At 35.3% G+C, this 21,455-nt stretch overlaps 1 protein-coding gene across 1 annotated transcript in view; it reads right to left on the bottom strand.

Moving 5' to 3' along the window:
- Nucleotides 1-21,455, bottom strand: part of CSMD3 (CUB and Sushi multiple domains 3) — a 609,188-nt gene that overhangs the window by 314,173 nt on the left and 273,560 nt on the right. Inside the window, 2 exon segments of the mRNA XM_030493685.1 lie at nucleotides 859-962; nucleotides 14,364-14,485. Coding sequence (XP_030349545.1) covers nucleotides 859-962; nucleotides 14,364-14,485 — 226 coding nt within the window.

The raw sequence follows: 21,455 nt of genomic DNA, 5'->3' as shown, positions 1-21,455 counted from the left end.
TAATTACTGGATTATACCGTTGTCTTCAAAATACTATAAATTAAGCAATAAGATCATGAATTTGCCTTCTTGATACTGTTGTTATTATTATTAAGACCAATTAACATCACGATTTTAGTATTTGAGAAATATGGATGCTGAATTTAGTCAATGGTTGTTAAGTCTCTTCCTCTCCCCCCTCCTTTTTTCCCCCCTCCTCTTTTCCCCCCTCCCTCGACTCACACATTCTGAAAGAATGTTACTGGATGATCAAAACCTTAATATTCAGCGCAGTCTGATTTGTAATCATATGTGGGTTTGATAATATTCTACGCAGATTTTCTCTGTAGTAATTTTCTTCCCTATACATGTTTCAAATTATCTATAATAGTTAACAAGCACTTAAATGTCAAGATACTATACTATACTACGGTACATAGTATACTATAGTATACTGTAGTACATCTTTCTTCATACTAAGCTTGCTAGGAGATTGCAAAAGTTTGTAAGTAAGTAAGTTGCCCATTAACTTATTTTCAATTATGTTCTTGTACATTTTTAATTTGAGAATGCACTTTTAAAGGGAGCACAATAGACCCTAAAAATTTACATTTGTAGACATGAATGTACATACTATGTCTTTTAAAATTTCTGATTTTAGTTTATTTTTTTCTTTTCTGATGGCTAGCCCATCTCTTTCTGACTTCAGAACAGTAAACATATAACCACGTAGTTTAACTATGACTTTCAGTATTCGTAGAAGCTCAGTAAGATTAGGCTTTGTTCAGATTTTCCTGATTCTAATCACTGTTTACTCTCATCAAAACTACATTAATTATATTCTGTACTGTAGACAAATTGTAAAAGAAAAAGACTTACACTTGAAGCACTGTTTTAGGATCACCCACTTCTCCTCCATCACCGATTGTCAGCGTGTCATAGCCAATCTCTAGATCAAATTCTTCAAAATTTATCTGAATAACCTAGGAAATAAAATAAGTAATTATATTTTAGAAATAAAGGAACATATCTGAGAGTTTAGTCTGTAAATAAGCTTTTCAGCAGTGTAAATAAATGAGATTTTCCAATTAACAATTATATGTAACTTTAGTACATTTTACAATAAATTATCGTAATTAACCCAACAGGTTTGGCCCATGAAATATGAATTATAATAATTTTAAGGTATCATCACTCTGTTGACCTCTTCTAAACACTGTCATTTCACTTATTAATGTAGTTGTTACATGTTTAATACAGTTCTGTATAATTGCATTACATTTTGATTAAGATATACTCAAAGGGCAACATAACTAATTGCACTTCGTGCAATACAACTGTCTCCAAATAACAACTGAATAATGTATTTCACTGAGTAAATGCAGTGGAGGTGAAGAATAAAATTTACTTCTGACATCTATAATCTGGCTCAGACAGGATAGAGCTGGATCAAAGGTAAAAGTAATTTCTTATTTCATGAACCTGAGTAGAATGCAATTATTAGAAGCATAGGTATTTTTTAATATCCTGTAATTTAAACCACAGTGTGCATATTTAATGATGAAGTATAAAAATTTCAATTCCATTTTAAGAATAGAATGAATTTTTCACTTAGAGCAAAATGCAAACATATTCTTAGAAAAGCAAATAACGCATATTTTCTCCACCCATGTATTAATCATGCTAACTCTGTCTTTATGAAAAGAATAGAAATTCCTCAAGTTTTCATACAGGTTAGAATACTTATGCATAGAAATTTTTATACCTATGTCTGTAATAAATGGTTTTTAATTATTGTTATAATTGAGAACTGAGAGTGTTTGTGTTTAAAGCTGTGGATGCCATCCTGATGGATCAATATCATGTCCTTGAAAGCTCATATTACTTCATTACACTGGAGTTCTGCTAACTGTTTGAAGAAGGACATGTTTCTATGAATAAAAAAAGTCAGTAAAGGTAAGTTGGAGAAACTTTATACATTTACTGCATTTATGCCCCACCCCACAATCTCATTTAAAATAAACGACAACAACAAAAAACTGCAGAGGGACCACAAAATATTTTCAAACGGTCAGGTAAACTTTCAGGGAAAAATACTATAAACAAAAAAATGATGATTTGCCTGAGCTACCAGATTCTTGATAAGAGGATGGTACTATCAAAAGTAGGTTCTGGAAAGCAGGCACAAGGACATTTCAGAGACACAGAATTCCAGTTGAGACAATTTGCCACAATAGTCATGATCTATCATTTCACACGTAAGTCAACTAATGATATTGTATCTGTAGGGTTTCAGAACTGAGAAGAATACTTAAAATCAAGCAATGTAATAATTACTATTCTCTTCTTTTTAAGAAATAGCCATGCAGTAGTCCCTGAAATTTTGTACCTTTATAGTAGCTTCTGTGATGTAACCAGCAGGTAGCAGACTACAGTAGTTAGCCTGATACAGACTAATTATGTTTTGAGTTTTGTTTCAGAGGATGTTATTAAACATGTACCTAGACACTACTGTCAGGAAAAAGGAATCTTTTCTTTCCTCTTCCCCTATATACACACATATATATGAACAACAAATTTTATTTAAAGTAAAATATGCCTAGTTATGCACTCCTTATTCACTGCAGTAAATATGAAAGTAGCTAAAAGGAAGGCAGTAGTCTCTTTCTACATCCTGGTCTGCTTTTGCTGTTTATAAACCCAGAAGCAATAAACAATTTATAACTGCTGAATTAAATTTATAAACCAAGAAACATATCAATTAAAAAAAAGAAAAAAGTTGGTAATACTAATGATTATTATCCAATCTACCAAAAAAAAAAAAAAAAAAAAAAGTTCTATTTGCAAAATGACTTTCTGAAAATTATGATAGTGTACTTCGGTCTCTAATAATTTTGCAAGGACGTTTCCAAAAGAAGAAATGGCAGCACAGATGTAATTTTTAACAAATTTCAGTAGATGTGCCTCCTTTCTATGCCTTGGTACAGAACTGACTCATTACCCATCTCAGAAGTAACACAGGAGAAGACTTTATTGCACAATTAATGGCTAATTTGAGAACTTCCTACAACTCTTCAGAGAGAGAACATGCTTAGGAGGATGTGTTCCAGACAGCAATCTTTCCCGAAAATTGTTCAATATGACGTGTGTCTGGTTACTGATGGAACTAGCTCCCCAAAGATTTTTCAAGGAAAGTAGTGTTTCAGGTTATATATTCAACTTTTTAAAACTTCAAAACATACAAAGCAGAATACTATGTAACAGAAGAAAGTATATGTGCTTCAGAACTGCTTCTAAACAGGAAGTGTAGTAAGGAACAAATTTGAATTAAAACATCCTGCCAAGAATGCAACATTATTACATACTATTTTGTTGCACATTGCATATAATTCAATAATTCAAAATATCCAAGAACTGCTGTGTAGCATAACAATAGTTTAACTGGCTCTTTGGTATTCGCTTATTACATGAATAAAACCCACAGCTCAAAATGCAACAGCCCAAATATTAAGCACTTCTGTCTTTTCAAATTTAATTTAATCTTTGAGTATCAGAGGGGATGAGAAAATAGGAAGAGGGGGAACTAAAAAAGAGAGAAAATTTGGAGATCTTTAGAACATTACAAAAAAAAAGCAGGTGACACACAAAGCTGTAAGACAATTCCAGGAAACAAATACTCACTAGCTGAACTGGAAAGTTCCTTCTGTATTGCCGAGTCCATTTGCTGGCAATAGAATTCGTCATACTTAACTGTAGACATCCCCAGTGCAAGCATCTATATTTGATGTAGGCTTCATAACCAGTGAAAAAACGTCTCATGTCTAGAGTGTAATCTATTTCATTAAAAGGTAGATAACACCCATTAAATCAACCACAGCTTAGAAGTACCCATTTCTCTTCCTTGACTATAAAGCGAGACTAGGCATTTATATATGGGTATCTACACTGTGGATATCTAAAATTGAATTCATTCAAATATATTTAAGTAGTACCATCTGAGATGCTGTAAAGCAGCCAAAAGATTCACACAAACCTGGCAGATAAAGGATCTTCAGGAGAACTGTGCTCTTTTGGGAAGGCAGCTGAAGACCAGATGGGGTTATCCCAGAGTATTACATGCCAAAGGTAATCTCAATCCTACAGATAGCAGATGAATTCTGTTTTACAGAGTCATTGGTAAACACATCATGCAGCTCTTTAAAGGAGGGGGTTGTTTTGTTTTAGTTTGTTTTTTTAAACTACAATACTAGTGTTAAGTGTCACTTAATTTTCCATAGAAGTTAATCCTGCAGTTATTTACAAAGGTAATTTAGAATTACTTACTTTGGGGCCACAATAATTGAAAACAAATGTATAGTCCTTCCCTATCCTGAGAACTATCCTGAGAAATACTATCGGAAAGTCTTAAAATGAAAGGATAGCACATTAAAGTAACAGCATGAACAGATTTTATTTTTCATGTTATAGTTTTGTGTTTGCGTATAAGTATGTTGTGTTTGCATATAAGTATTGTGTTGGCTTGCATTCCCAAGAAGAGTTTCTGAGATTGGTTAATCAGAGGAATAGTCTCAACAGTTTATCAACCTATGCAGCCCCAATAAAAAAAAAGCATTTAAAAAAAAAAGTTATCTTGTAAATAAGGCCTCTAAAGGAAACAAAAAAAAAAAATAATTACACAATTTAATCGAACTATCAATACAGTATTCCTTAAGCAAACACATTGGCTCTTACTTACATCAGTGTGTTTATTATGGTCTCAACAATGCAAATTATTACATAACTTTTACCTTGTGAAAGAGTATTGTGTTGTGGGTTTGGGTTTGGGTTTTATTTTTTTTTGCCTCTAAGCAATTTCAGATTGTATTCTGCTGCATTTTCACACATCAAATATCTTAACCTTTGCAAATGTCTCGTTATACGTCTAAAAATTACTAGTGGTTCTGCATAAAATTAAGTTTCACTCATTTTTATTAAGCTACTAGTAAAAAAAGATTTTTTTTTTTTTTATCTAGGCACTGAAGGAAATGACTAGTTATTTACTAACTTTAACATGGTGTGGGAGCAGCATTTGCACATAGAAGATAGCAAGAGATAGAAAGTTTGGACTTCAAAATTCTGGCCACCTCTCTAGTGCCAGAACATCTATTATTGATCTACAAAGAAATCTATTTCTGCAAACATTATCTTGTGAAAAAACACGGTATGAATAATCCAAACATACCAGCAAAGGCAAGAAATCCACTTCACTGATATCTACTGATATCACAAGATATCTACTTTAATCAGTTTTCACTGTTAACTCCAGAAAAAAACCACCTGTAGACTGCTTATAATGCCATGCCCATCCTTTGCTCATCAATCAAAAGGAATTCTCTGGTTGCCTTCTTCACTGGTAGAAGTTAACTAAGCAAGGAGAAGAAAATACATCCTGTTCATACACCCTCAGGATGGCTAATTGCTTTTTTTGCTGAGGATGTCTGACTACTTCCCAGTTAGTAAATGACATGCATTTGTATCTGATGGTATAAGCTAATGAAATGCTACTGTCTGATTGATAGGCTTTAACTCCATAATTTTGCATAGAATCACACGTCCTTCCATCAAAATAACTGTGTTATTATGTATTCGATTATAGAGGAGTAGTTTCGGTAGGAAAACCTATTGAATCCATAATTTATAATAAGAACTGAAGTATAATTTTATTTAAATTATTTATACTGAGGTGTAATTTTATTTAATACTACCATGGAGCAGTTAATCCTGGAATTCATTTCCAGGAACACTAAGGACAAGAAAATCATCAGGAGTAGTCACCATGGTTTTGCCAAGGGGAAGTTATGCTTGACCAACTTTGAAAATCTTTTATGATGAAATGACTAGCATGGTAGACATGGGGTAGACAGGGGTAGATATTGTCTACCCGGGCTTCATGTAGGCCTTTGACATTGTCTCCTGTAAGTTATTCATAGACTGTTGATATATGGGCTGGGTGAACAGGCAGTGAGGTGTAATGAAAACTGGATTAAAGTGTGGGCTCAGAGGGTAGTGATCAGCAGAACAAAGCCTAGTTGGATGCCAGTAACTGGCAGTGTATTCCAAGTGTCAATACTGGGACAAGTTCTGTTTAGTATCTTCACTGGTCATCTGGATGATGGGGCAGAGCGTACCCTCAGCAAGTCTGCCACAACACCAAACCAGGAGCAGTGGCTAATATGCCAGAGGTTCATGCTGCCATCCGGAGGGACAGGCTGAAGAAATGGATCAACAGGGAACCTCGTGAAGTTCAACAAGGGGAAGTGCAAAATCCAGCCCCTAGGGAAGGAGAAACCACACACCAGTGTATGTTGCTGGAAAGCAGCTTTGCAGATGTGTACCTGGTGGATGCCAGGTTGAATATGAGCCAGCAATGTGCCCTTGCTGTAAAGAAGACAAATAGTATCCTTAGCTGAATTAGAAAAACTACGTTACCCTCTGCTCAGCCATGGTGAGACACATCTGGATGTGGTATCCAGTACTCCCCAGTACAAAAGAGACTTGCACATAGTCAAGAAAGTCCAATGAAGGGCCTCAAATATTATTAAGGGATTCAAGTATCTGGCTTACGAGGAAAGAGTGACAGAGCTAGCGCTATTCAGCCTAGAGAAGAGTCAAGGGGATCTTATTGAAGTATATAAATATCTGAATGGAATATGCCAAGAGGAAGGAGGCAGCCTCTTTTCACTACCAGGGACAGGACCTGAGGCAATGGGCACAAACTGAAACACAGTTGAGCTCCCTCTGAACATCAGGAAAAATGTTTTTACTGCCAAGGGTGACCAGACACTGGCACAGATTGCGCAGATTGTGGAGTCTCCCTCCTTGAAGATGTTAAAAAGCCATCTGGACATGGTCCCATTGGCAATCTGTACGTGGGCCTTCTTGAGCAGGGGAGGCTGGACCAGAGGCCACTTCCAACCTCAACCATTCTGTGATTCTGCGAAAATTGAATCAACTAAAAATTATGCATCTGTTCAAAAATGATCACTTCCTACTTCCACAGCTAGTGCTTTTCTACAGATAAAGGTATTTGGAGAGAAATTAATCTTGCCTATTTTGGACATTCCTCTTAAATAATTAATCAGTACATTGGGATTTGTACATCTAGTGAAAACAGTATCTCTTCATTAACTGGAGAGAGTTTAAAATAAAAAGTCTAACAACTACAGCAATTAGCCTTCTGTTGACTGAAGTCAGATGACGCCAAGTTAGATTATAAAGTTTCTCTCTTCCATAAAATTGCCCCTCCCATTTCTTCTTTACTGCAGTTGTGAGAAAGATGGGTATGACTGTATTGAGAATAACATGCTAATTATTTCCTATTACATCTAGCTGAACACAATTCCCTGCCCAAAAAGCAGCTGATACAGTAGCATGAGGAATGAATGAAAGGAATAGTAGATTTTAGAGAAAGGTGAGAGAAGATGCAATTGATTACAATTTATGGGCTATAGAAACACAAATCTATGTGATTAAAAATATATGTATATCCATATTAGGAAGTTGGACATCTAATCTAAGATTGCATTTGTTTTCTTAGGCTGCCAAAACTCCTCCTGTCTAATCTAGTCTTTTGAATATGTTTCATGTATCTTAGCAAAACATTCTCCAATGTTACTTTGAAAAAATTATGGATGAATGTCACTTCCAGATTAGTAGAAGTTTGACCAGCAATAAGCTACAAATGTTCTAGTCTTTTTCTTTCTCCTAATAGAGGAATTTGTACTTTCTATTAATAGGAAGACTTTTTCAAGAAGAGTTGTTATACTTGGAATTCATTTCCTCACTGATTTTTAGTGGTATATAAGCACCTTAATGCCTACATCTCTTTGATAACATAGATCTTAAGGTTGAAAGGTTTTATAGCAATTTAGTTAAGCTTCTGATGTTATTAGGGAGGTGAAATGCATTTCATTGATAACATCATCCCAGTAAATAAAAAGAGCTGAGACTAAAAGACCATACAGCAGATTTAGTAGCAAAAGTATATTAGAGTAAGATTCAGATCTTTTTCTAAAGAAAACATAAGTAATCTTAAACCACTGCATTTAAATTAACTTTAAATACAAATGTTCCATGAGTTACCCTTTCTACGCTTTGAAAGCTATTCTTGTAGTAAAACCCATCAATTCATTTTACTACTTTCCAAGAAGACGTGTCAGGAAAACCCTGAAACTTTTGGTGTCCTTTCACTCTAAAGAATTTTTTTTTTTTTTTTTCCCCACAGATAGGGGGACAATAATGCTCAACATTGTCTGAAAAGTATGACTTGCCAAGACCATTATAAACAAGTAGTACTAGGTATAAGCAGGGGAAAAAAAATCAACCAATCTATAAAACAACAATGAAAACAATCATGATCATCCTTCCCTCAGAAAACTACGCTCACTGTCAGAGATTCACTAAGTTCACTGTTTTGTTTGAAAAAACAAAATCATTGTTCTTAAACAGCGAAGATGACTGCAATCATAGCAAGGGGTGAGGACTTTTAATTAACTTGCCCCACTTGCCCCTGCTTCTGTTCTTCCATTCAGTAGTTAGCCAAAAGGATAACCTTACATAGTATAGATGTCTGCCCTTTTTCACCCCACTGAGGGTAAGCAGTCTGCCTCCAAAAAACCCCCGAGATGTCACGAAGTGATGTCAGCCTAACTTGGCCGAGCAGCTACGCATGCTGGAAGGGACAGAAACACAGGAATGATAACTTTGATTTAAATATCAATAGATGTTCCTGCACCTTCCATTTGTATTGTGACATGTGCACTGGTTTATGTGGCAAGGTTTTGTTAGCAGGGAGGGACTGCAGGGGTGGCTTCTATGAGAAGAGATCAGGAGCTACGCCGCATGTCAGACAGAACCAGTTCCACCCTGGCTCCAAGACTGATCCACCACAGGCCAAAGCTGAGCAAATCAGCAACCTCATGTTGGAAAAGTGCCTTGAACGACTATTTCCTGTGGAAGGGATCCAATGCTGAGCAGGGAAAGAGCCTGAGGAAGAAGCAGCAGATACAGTGTCACAACCTGCACCACAACCCCATTCCCTGTCCCCCTGTGCCACCTGGGGAAGAGGAGGAGCAGAAGAACCAGGAACAATGAAGCTTAGCCTGGGAAGAAGGGCAAGAGGAGGAAAGTGGTTTTAATTTCGTTCTCTGTGCCAGAGCAGGTGTGTGTGCCCTGAAGGAACTGTGACTCCATAAAGAGCTCAAACTGGAGCAGGCTTCTGGCAGGACCTGTGACACTGTGGTCCATGCTGGAGCAGTCCACTTCTGAAGGACGGCACCCTGTGGGGAGGACCCATGCTGGAGCAGTTCATGAAGAACTGCAGCCTGTGGGAGGGACGTGACACTGGAGCAGGGGAAGAGTGTGAGAAAGGAAGGAGCAGCAGAGACAATATGTAATGGACTGACCTCAACCCCCATTCCCCATTCTCCCTGTGCTGCTTGAGAAGAGGAGGTAGGGAAGTTGGAAAAGAAGTTGAGCCTGGTAAGAAGCGAGGGGCTGGGGAAGGTGTTGGTTTAGCTTTGTTCTTACTTCTCATTATCCTACTATTTATCCTGCAAATTATTCTAATTTGATTTGCAATAAATTAATTTCCCCAAGTCTGTTTTGCAAATGATGGTACTGATTGAGTGATCTCCCTGTCCTTATCTTGATCCATGAGATTTTTCATCATATTTTCTACCTATGCTCCTATTGCAGATGGGAGTGATAAAGCAGCCTAGGGGGCACATGGCAGCCAGCCAAGTTAACCCACCACAGAATGGTGCCATGAGCCTTAAAGGAGACACTTCTTAGAAAACAAACAGCAGCTCTATTTCCCAGTCAGAGATCAGAAAAAGGTACACGTTGAGCAGAACAATTTGTTATAAAGATCACTCACAAGAGCAACCAAGTGAACTCAACTGTGCAGGAAAATGACAAGTCTCTCTGCCAAAAATTCACCAACAAAAAAGACTGAATGTGCCAACTGCTCATAGTAAAAGCACTGAAAATTTCCCTATCAAAGTCTCCGGGTCATATGCATATGTCTTTTTTAAAGTTCCAGCTTGGGGTGTGCATATACATCATAAGTACAAATAAGAAAACATGTTTGCATTCAAAGAGTATGGGCAACATAACTTAGACCAATTTTAGGAACTTATGGAAAGTAAAACAGAACTAAAACTCAGATTCAGCCTTTAATTCAATATAAAGTTTTAATCAAAGGTGGAGTTAATATCTGAAATTCGAGTATGGCTAGAATCTAAAACTGCTGATGGCTGAAAGTAATTACTTCTGTTGCACTTATTGCAATAGGTAGAATCTCTCATCCATTCCCTATAGGTAGGTAGCATTTTCAGAGTGAAAAACATCAGTCACAGAAATGTCAGGAAAATATTTAGTGAGATAAAATTTACAGTGATTAAGAAAATGGACCTGTCCTCCTTTCATAATGAAAGTGGAGTTATAGTAAAATAGCCGTATGGGAGGACAAGTACTTTTTCCTCTGTAATTGCATTACTTTCTTTTTCTCCACATGTCTATTATACTATTTTTTCCCAACATTTAACCCAAAACACATGCACTTACCACCTGACTCCAAATTCTCTCATTCAACAATGATTCTATCCCCTCATAGCCAAACCTGCTAACTTCCTGCCTTAAAAAAAGCTGTTCTGAACAGAACTGAAATATTTTTACACTTTCTAGTTTCATATAGAAGTACGTTATCTCCCATCGATAAACACAGTACTAGCTTTTTTAATCTGCATGGATGAAAAACAGGGTTGTGGTTAAAATGTATAGTTAAGAATGAGCCTATGTATGCTCATATTGTCTTGTCATTTATCCGACTGTAACACCTACAGTACATCTTCATGACAGGCTTTGGAAAAGCCAAGTTTGAGACATTTGCTTGTAAAAAGAGCTCCAGTGTAGTTTGTTCCAACAGGCCTGACCAAAACAGACTTCATGAAATGAATGTTTGAGTTCATGCGTAATCACCCAATCTGCTTGAGATTTATACTGTTAACAATAATAAATATGGATGGCAACTGAGTTTAGGCTTGACAGCAAGCTTAGGAAATATTCCACTGACAGTTTTGACATGGTTACCAAAATAACACAGCTGTGCTAAATTAAGTGTAAACACTCAGCTTTTTGCTGAATTTGTTTTGCTTATTTTTGGCTTGTCCCAAAAAGCACAAAAACACAGAAATGAAAAGATTACATTTTTGCAGGAGAAAAACAGGAATATCATGATACAAGGAAGGAGGAAGAAAAGAATGGAAGGTACATCAAAAAAAAAAATCAAGAATCTCTTAATACAGAGTGATTAAATGAGAACCATATTTATTATAAATTCAGTAGCAGTTGCAAGTTATTCCATTAGTAAACTTCTTCAGACTTGCAGAAAATATGTGAGGCAGATATTTTATATTTTGAACTGTTTCAACAGTTTATCAGAAAGTAAAGGACTACAGCAGTTGGGAACAGATGTCATGAATTTTCAGTAGGCTCTGCCACTACAACAGAATTCAGATTATAGCTTTCCTACCAGATATTTGACATCCACAAAAAAAAAAAAAAAAACCACCCTAGCAAAAATTATTAAAAACCAAAAAAACAAACCAAACCTAAACCCCAAATCCAACTATCTTCCAATTCTCAGGCATAAATCATTAGTGGTTTCCAAATTACTTCAAAATACAATATATAAAAAAGATAAGAATGTGAAGACTGGTAAACTTTTTAAACCTATATTCCAAAGACTATATCCTAAAGAATAGATTTATGCAGGTAGTAAGAATACTTTTACGCTTGATATAAACTGAATATAAAATTTAAATATTATGGTAACAAACAAAAAAAATAACATCTAATCATGAAAATTTTTTTTTTTTTTTTTAAATTCCTGCCATGTAAAATTAACAGAACCAGGACCTAGTTTTCTGATCAATCTAGATTTAACAGTGAGTTATATATTTAATTCCTCCTTACAATTTTGGAAAGCAGCTTGATTCTTTTTTTAAAGGAATCCTTTTGCTTATTTTTCTCTTTCTTAATGCATGGTGGTGAACAATATGTAGTGTGAATATGGCTGAGATCTGTCAGAAAGGCTGTCATTTTACCACTGACGTTTTCCACAGTGTTTCTGTCACTCTGGATTAGAAAAAAATCAGCAAATATAATTCATAAGACTTGAACTTTGGTTAACTTCAGCCTTAATTCAGACTTCACTGATATTTCAGCCTGTGGTTAAATTTAAACTTGTAATTTTGTAACCCGTCCTTTGAAGGGCAAAATCAAGTCACAACTGCAGTTTTCTTATCCCACATGCTATTTAAACAAACAACATGATCTAGGCTTTAATGTAGAACAGCAAATAACATTTTTGCCATTAGTGATAAAAATCCCACAGGATTTGTACTGATCTGACAATGAGCATCTCAGAATTATTTGGCTTTCTCTTGGCCTAAACCAGTTTTAGCATGCTTGTGCTATGATAACAATTACTAGCAATTACTGCCTAAGAGGTCTGGTTCAGCTCTGTGAATATCATACATGGCAAAAAAACCCCTAACAAACCAGGGCACTCGCTGTCTAACAAACAACAGCCTTTTATGTTAAGTGAAGCTGAAGATATTGTGCAATTTTCAAACTTCACCTAGTAACAAACGAAAAGGAAGCAAGATACTGCCTTCATGTGGTGCTGGAAACAGTCTTCTTACTTCATTAGCAAAAAGGCCAATTTGATCCAGCTGAGGTTTTAGGTAGCTAAGAATGAAAGAATTAAATTGACCATTGGAAAAAATATCTAGACCATTTCAAGCATCATAATGTAAGAGCACCTATAATGGAGAATTGATATATCATTTTAATCCACCTGTCAAAGAGGTAATTTGCAGATATATAATCTACGAATCTACATATGTCTTTCATTTCTTGAATGTTCTTTCAGGCAGACCCCTAGAACTATAGTTTTGTTCTTTTTGATCAACAAAGCTTTAACTGATTCCATGGTAGCCATGGATAAAACAGTGGCAAAAATCACTTGCTTGACATACATAAAAAATGGGTGCAAACAATGTTAAGACAACCCAGAAGTGGGAAAATTCTTAATGAACTTCCTCCATCATATACTGTTGGAGAAGCCCACAAGTGCAGGTACTAATCCTCACGCAGAATTTCAACCACCCCAATATGTCCTAGGAGGGACTGCATCATCTTTCAAGGACTCATGACACATAATCTTTAAATTGATTATCTATAAATTGTGTAAATTGGATTAGCTGTCCTCAGAACAAGGATAAATCCAACAAACAGCCCTCTCTCTGCCCCTAAACACATTACTATCTTCATTATGAATATCTTAATCACTTGATTAAATATCCCTTTTTCTTCTTTCAAAATGGAACATAAGGATGGCCTCCACACAGGACTCTCTAAAATTAGAGGGAAAAATGCAGCAATGCAGCTAAACGCCTTCTGAAATGTAATCGGACTTACTTACTGAGTCCTCTAATAATCTCAGATATAAAGCAGTAGGCCTTCTAGGCCTCTCTGATCAATTAATGGAGTGTGATGCAGATGGCAATATAAGACAAAAATTAGGAGCTAGGAATATACGCCTGTACCAGCAAACACAGATGTTGACAGTTCTTTATAAAACCTTTCTGAGCTGTACAGCTAATTTTTGTTTTATTACATCTAAACAAGTCCATTACACTCCATTCAGATAAAATGATACACCTGCAAATAGAATATAGCCATTGCTGCCAGGTGCCTACCTCTTGAATTTAAAGACAAGTGGTGTCATAACTCAGCTTTACTGCTCTACTTTGACTCATCTGGCATTATCAGAACTCCCAGTACTTCTGGTTTAGAGTGTAGGTATAAAGAACATGGGATTTTAATACAGTGGTTCAGACGACAAAATAATTACACAACTTTGGAACAGTCCTTCATGAAAGTGAATTCATGAACTTCAGTGATTTCTCACATAGTCTAAGGCCAAATATGATATACATAGTCTTATATACAAAACAGCTGTCCTGATTATAACGCAATATTAGTGGACTCATGACACTGCTTTATAACACTGGGTAGATGCTTCCGGGTATTATCTTTAAAAGTCACATAAAAACCTGATAGCATCTATTTGGCATACAAAAAGCAAAACACTCTTAGGGGAAATAACAGGTTTTAACATCTGTCCATACCCATCTAATATCAGCCATTTATTAGAAATGTCTGAAATGCACCAAGTACAGCAGCCGGACTGTAAAGATAAATTATATTAGTGAAAAATGTCATGGTCTACATGTACTTTTGGTGTTTCTTTTTAAAGCAAAGCCAGGAAAACTTACTTTATTAGTATTGATAGCCGTGATGACCCACACACATTGAGCATTGCTGTCATACTGGAATGGAAAATTGGGTGATGTGAAAGTACCTCCAGGTCCCTGAAGATTGGAACCGCAAGTCTTGACTGAAAAAAGAAAGTTCACCTCTTAATTCACATATAAAATACATGTAGCAGTTTCACAAACCAAGCTCTAAATTATATTAATCAAGGTGTGAAGGATTAAAATACCATTGAGCAAAACCAGAACCACTTCATACACCTCATACAAGACCACAGAATATTCATGTTTAGCTTTTCTGACATAGTAAAATAGACTTTCTCTTGTGTCCAAGTTTGTAATCCTAAAACAAAACAAAACAATTTGCATATATGAAAATTACCATACAGTTGTATTGCACTTTCACAAAGCATGTTTATTTGATCAATACTGAACACAGGAAGATCTGTCTGCTGCTGGATGAAGACTTGTTCCTTCCCTGCCATTAGCACCTAGAAAGAGTGTCACTATTTCCACCCAATCTGCACCACTTTCACCCCTCAGAGAAGCAATAGTCCAGTGAAGTCTGTCCAAAGCCACCGCAGAAGCCTGAAAACAAGGAAGGAGGAGAGATGAGAGAAAGGCTCCTCATTTACAAGCAATAGCTAAAGCCACTGAAGTCATGAGTGAGACTAACACTGAGCACAAATTTTTATCTATGTTTTTAATAAGTAACTGTATGACTCTTGCAGCCTATATGTGTGTGGGAAGAAAGTCAGGAGGGGAAAAACAGTGCTCTAGACACAATCTGCTGCTCTATTTGAACATGAGTCTATCCTTTGAGGCAGAGATGGCATGTAAAGCACATGCTCTTGTGTGCATGCTGTGGTAGAGTTATGAGTTGTGTTCTGCACAATCAAAAAAATTCTCATGTGATTTCTTTACCCAGTAACTTATATTTGCCTCTGAACCTCAATACTGTATTTTCTCCTTCAATATCCCCATTTTTGCCTTCTTCCCCTTACCTGTGGTCTTTATCTCAATACATATGTCTCTCAATGTCTCTTTTCTCTGTGATGCCTCTGACTTTGTGTGAATCACATAAAAATTTGTTCTCAGTCACTGCAACCTTTAAAGTGCTGCAGGGTGCAGAGTGTATAGTATTTTTGTTTAGCTTTTACTGAGCATAAGAAAAATCTCTCAGAGATATAACAAGTGGTCTGCATAAACTTTTTGCTTTCTTTATTGAAAATTATAAATAATTCCTGTCTCTTTTAAGACATTCTTTAATAACCCTTCTGAATTCAAGTAGTTGCTCACAAGACATTTCATCTAACTGTGCACTGCCTCTAATGGCTTTGTGTTGATTTTTACAACACTACAAAGATTAAGTAAAGGAAAAAAATTAACTGTTTCCACTGGATTTTGGAAGTAGTTCCTCAGACAATGGATTTACACATCACATAAGTCTATTTAACATCAGAAGAGTTTACAGATAAGCTGAAAGTTGCAAAATTGTAAAATATATATATATAAAATGATCAATTAATATCAATAATGCCTTTTCCTGGACCTTAGCATTGGTTAGCTGCCACCTGCATTGATGACTGGCTATCCGTTTCCGTTTCCAAAATATAACGAAGGACAGAAGTTCCACCTGCATTTTCATCACAGTTCTTATACGTGACATATAAAAAAAAAAAAAAAAAAAAAAAGGATATATGTGTATATATGTATGCATAGATGTAGAGAATGAATTTGTATATTAATTGCAGAAAAGTGCAAATTTAGCCTACCACTTTTTCCATTTTTCCTTTAGCATTCGACTAAAGAAAGAAAAGTGATTTTTTTTTTTAATTATAATTTTTAACGAACCACTTTGTTTATTGCATTTTTCTGGTCACTATGATTTGCAAAATTTAGCGTTTAAAATAATAATTATAAAATTTTTTGTAAAAGCTTCACCTTTCCCAGATTTAACTAGGTTGTGAAAACTAAAAGCTCACTATTAGCAAAGTAATGAGTATATTTTGGCCGTACTTACTTCCCAAAAGTAACAGGAGGTATGTTAGAAGTTTTGTCTTATCTATTTTGAGTTGCATAGAAAAATAAAACTTCTTTAGAAAAAGTAATCTGTTTACATCTGACAGTTGCAGCTGACAGTTGCAGCTATTCAGAAATGATTTCTGGATACTATACAAGTTTATTCAGACTGCATGTCTCAATAGATTTTTTTCATTGCTATTGCTCACACTGTATAGCAATGACACATTTCAAAATAATAAAAAGAATACAATGTAGAATTCAAAAAATTAGGTCTAGGTAGCGTACTAAGAGCATATGGAACAGTAAGCAAATTGCAGTATTGACAAAGAAAATCTCACTGAAATTTTTCAGATTAAGAAGGTCTTTCATTTTTACATCTGCTTAGGTGGAGTTGGGGAGCACCAGGAACGGCCCCTCAGGGGCTCACAAGTATTTTACACCTAAATTGTTGTTGGTAGTGCTTGATAGACAAAAAAAAAAAAAAAAAAAAAAAAAAAAAAAAAAAAACCCAAAACACTGCAAAATATCAAGTTTATATTGGTAGAATATAATAGAAAAGGAAGATTCTTTTGGTAGAATGATATTTTTTAGCGTAGCTTCTTTTAGGAGCAAATCTGAATTAATTTTGTCACTAATTCCCATAGTTCTTTTGAGATGTCTACATTTTATTCTCGTATTATTGATTGCCCAACTACGCAAAAGGGGGTTGGTCATATAAACGAGGCATATTTTAAATTGTACGTATTTTTAAAGTTACTGGCCATTTGTGGTTCCTCCAAGTTAAGAGAGAGATTGAGAAATTGGAATGCATCCAGTGGAAGACCACCAAGACTGTAGAACTTGACAGATAAAAGAATATTGAAGGGACTGGGTTTGTTTGACCTAGAAATAGAACCTTCAAGAAGGAATCTAATCACAGTTCTTTGCTATCTAACAGGCAGTTACAGAAAACATACTCTCTTCACAGGGATGCATGGAGACAGAATAAAAGATAACAGGTGCACGTTTTTTCAGGAGAAATTCCATCTGGTTATAAGAAAAAAATTCTCCCCCATATGAACTACCAAATATTGGAAAAGGATGCTGAAAGAAATGGTAGAATCTCCCCAACTGGCAATAGCGAAGACTTGGCTTGAGACAGACATGGATTACCTAATCTAGGCCCTGCTTGCAACAGATCAGATGATTTTCTGATGTTCTTTCTAGCCTAGACTTCTCTGATGCTTGATCGGTGTCTCAGTGTCAAAAGGAAAGAATAACTGAACGAGGTTCACAGAGGTTTGTCCTGGGTCATGTTCATTCAATATTTTCATTAACAGCTTGGACAGCAGAATGAAGTGCATACTTATTTAACCTGCATCTAACGAAGAGCTGGGAAGGATGGTGATTATATTAGCAAACATAATTAGAATTAAAAATGAGAAATTGAAGAAATTACATTAAAATAGGATGCAGTTCAGTAGAGACAAGTGTTGGACAAAGCACAAAAGCAGGAATAATCAATTCAAAAATACAGTATAAGCAGCAAGTAATTTGGCAGCAAGTCTTCAGAGGCTACAGTAGCTGGGAAACATAACCCGAGTAAAAAAATATCGTACTGTTATGAAAAGATAATCAAACTGGAAGATATGCACATAGTTATAGGTAGAAAAACGTGGAAACACGAGAAATAATTAATTCTCCACTGAGCACTGGGAAAGCCCCTTCCAAAATATCAAGCCCGTTTTTAGAAACTATAATTTAAGAAAGACATGGACCCTTTGGGAAAATGATTAAAAAGGCTGGAGGACTATAAAGAGAACCCATGAAGAAGGAATGACTGAACTGCTGTTGGTTAATTTAAAGAAGAGCAGGTATTCTTGAAGTATACAGTAAGCTGTTGAAAAGACAAATTAAACCACCTGATCTTTATATAGAAGTACCTTTTGAAATAAGTTAGTTTACAGCAACAAGGGTTCACATTTGAATTAGAAAAATTCTTCTACTTGCAAGGCTAATGAAGGACTGGAATGCTGGAGTAGGATCTAAGAGCACTTTCCTTGGGAAAAAAAATTATGTTAGACAAAGATCTTCTGGGAACAAATACAGCTGGAGCAAGGAAATAGTGCTGACCTGTTAGGACCACTGTAAGCTTTATTTATCTATGATGTGTGGCCTGCATATATGGGTGTGTGTATACATATATACATACATTGTTAGTCAGCAACACACTTAAGAGGTCCAGATACATGTCTGCATTTTGGAGAGAAGTGGATTTTTTTAAAAAAATGTACTATAGGTAAGTAAAGTATTTATAAAGGCAAGATCTAAAATGCATAATGTACATTCTTCTTGCACATCCATGTTATGCAAACCGATGTTTACAATATATCAAATTAAAGATACTGCATCCATTAATTCCATGTTGTTTTAAAAATCACTTCAGTCAGTGAAATGAACTCGCCAAAATAGCAATACGAAGCAAAAAAAAAAAACCTGTGTTCTAAATTTGTCAGAACCCAATTCAAATACAGACTACCATTTGTTCGTTTTTCTACTAATAATCCAAGTTACTTTGTATCCTGTCAATTAATTGGATGATCACAATTTAAATCATAAATTGTGTGTCTCCTTTAGTTTTTTCAGACACAGATTATTATTTCAAAACCACATTTTCTTTCTACAGATTTTCCAAAATACTGTACTTGTTGCAGAACTGGCTGCTGACTTGCCAGCAGACTTATAAAAGGCAGTATTCATAAACATTTCACAGGGTCTGAGAAACAAGCAAGCAGAAAACAGGAGAGGCAGGCATGAAAATAAAAAGACTAATCGACCAACTGTGAATAGATCTATCTGTTTCATTTCCTGAAACGTAAATGAGAGGAAGAGGTTTATCAACTGGCAAATAGTTTCACAAAGTAGATAATTGTCTCTGCTTAATCAAGTTGGCTTTTTAAAAATGGCATTGCCCTGTAGGGGAATACTGAATCCCGTGGCAGATAGATAAATAAGTAGGGTCTCAATCCTGAAGTGTTTAAATTTTCTCTCTTGAATGAAGTCACAGATGGGTTGACGTAAGTAGCCATGTTATTACAGCCACATGTATTAAGCATTTATTGGGATACGAAATAATTGACAACTACAGAAATTTTCATCTTTCAAATAACAGACTTCAATTGTAACTCAACGTACAATAAATGCCTGGGCAAAGATCGTCAGGTCATTTTTTGAACATTTTTTTTTTTTTTCTTTCTCAGGAAGGATGGGAAGGCATTGTTCTGCTGTCCTGTAACAATTGTATGCTACAAAATTTGCATGAGGCCAATTAAATTGGAACAAATTTTACAATCACCAGAAGAATTTTAGGCTTGCATGATGCAGTGATCTTGAAAAAGTCCAGTTAAAACACCAAATGTTTTAGAGGAAGAATCCACTTTAAAATTTCAATAAAATTTCAATAAAAGTTAATTTTCAGCTGCTGCTTATGTTAATTCATCTGCTTGACTATAACATAAAGACATACTTTCCTCATAGCTCCAAATTCTAACTTCTTTTCAATATATCTTTTCCATAAATCACAATGGGGCAAATGCCTTGATGTTCCGCCATCTTTCTTCACCAGGTCCATCTACCCGAGCAACTGCTATTTTGCTAGGGTGATGGGAGACATGAATTATAACACGCATTTTTAAAAGAAATTTAAAATCTGAAAGAAAAAAAAGGATAATTGTTGGTAAACTATAAGATATTCCAACTGCAATTAAATCTAGTCAGGATATTCAATATAACTTTACAATTCTCTCCTAGTATTTTCTGGAAGTCTAAAAGTTTAAAAATCAGCCAGACCTCCAGAGTAGCATTTTCCTGGAAACTACCTCTTAAGGTCCAAAAGATGTTGATAATCTACAATATTTGCTGATATTTTCAAAGTGATACACCAGTTTTCCTTTTTTAATTCCTCTTATATTTCTCCTGTAGATATGCTTCAGACTTATTCCAGATTCATTTTCATGAATATGATCTTATGCCAGTTCCAGCCGGTATTACATGATAACTCATAAGGAGAATTACATTTTTGGCAGGCAGTTATACTCGGCCACTCATATGCCCTATGCATCTAACAGAATTGGAAAGTTCCTGCTTAGAACTCTGCGCACTTGCAGTATATAACTAATTATTGATATTCACATGCTATTTTGGAAAAAAATACATCATTGCTGTGGGATTTTTAGCATGTGCTCAATATATACTTATGTAAGTGAATGAAAACCATTGCAAGCTGTACTGTTCAAATAGGAAATACCACATTATAAAAGCAGCACTTTAAGTCACATTTTAAAGGCTAACGTGTGAAGTATCTAATTAACACCGGTGCCCTCATTACCTGCAAAGCTACATCAGGTCCCAGGAAAATTTCTTGCATAAAAGAATATTTGTGAATGATTGTTTGCCCAAATGCTTTGTACACACATACGCAAGATCAACAAGCAAATGCAAGCATATCTTTGCAGATACTTTATTCATGTTACATATTACTTTGTAGCACTTATGATACCTATGCAAAATCGTTTCAACATGTTCATTGTGTTTTGTGCATGAAAATTTGAGAAGACATAATTATTAGTCTAAAAGAAATGTCTGTATTTCAGCTTTAGGATATCTAAAAGCCTAATTGAAACATCTATCAATCACCATTGTATTAATTCCTAATAACTTTCTTAATACTGGTCCTCTGCTTTTAAAGGTGGAATTAGTTAGTTCTATAAAGCTGACAAGTGTAAAGAAGTGAAACACTGTCCTTTTGGTTGTGAATCATATGTTCTAATTGTGAATAATGGTGGGTTTGGATATCTAATTAATACACATTCTGCAGTTTTACATTTAGATAGAAGTTTATCAGAACTGCTAACTTCCCACAGATTTACTGTTTTCCTTTTTTTTTTAGTTCAGTGTTAATGCTTACTTTATCATTAGACATGTTTGAAATGTGATTTGTAAATCATCATAAAATGTTAGTTCTAAATATAGTCATACTGGGGAAAACATAAAAAAATGCACTGAAGAACGTGGTTACTCTTTTGTATTTAA

The sequence above is a fragment of the Strigops habroptila genome, chromosome 1 (genome assembly GCF_004027225.2).
Source record: "Strigops habroptila isolate Jane chromosome 1, bStrHab1.2.pri, whole genome shotgun sequence".
In the NCBI taxonomy this organism is placed as follows: domain Eukaryota; kingdom Metazoa; phylum Chordata; class Aves; order Psittaciformes; family Psittacidae; genus Strigops; species Strigops habroptila.
This window is presented reverse-complemented; position numbering and strand designations above follow the sequence as displayed.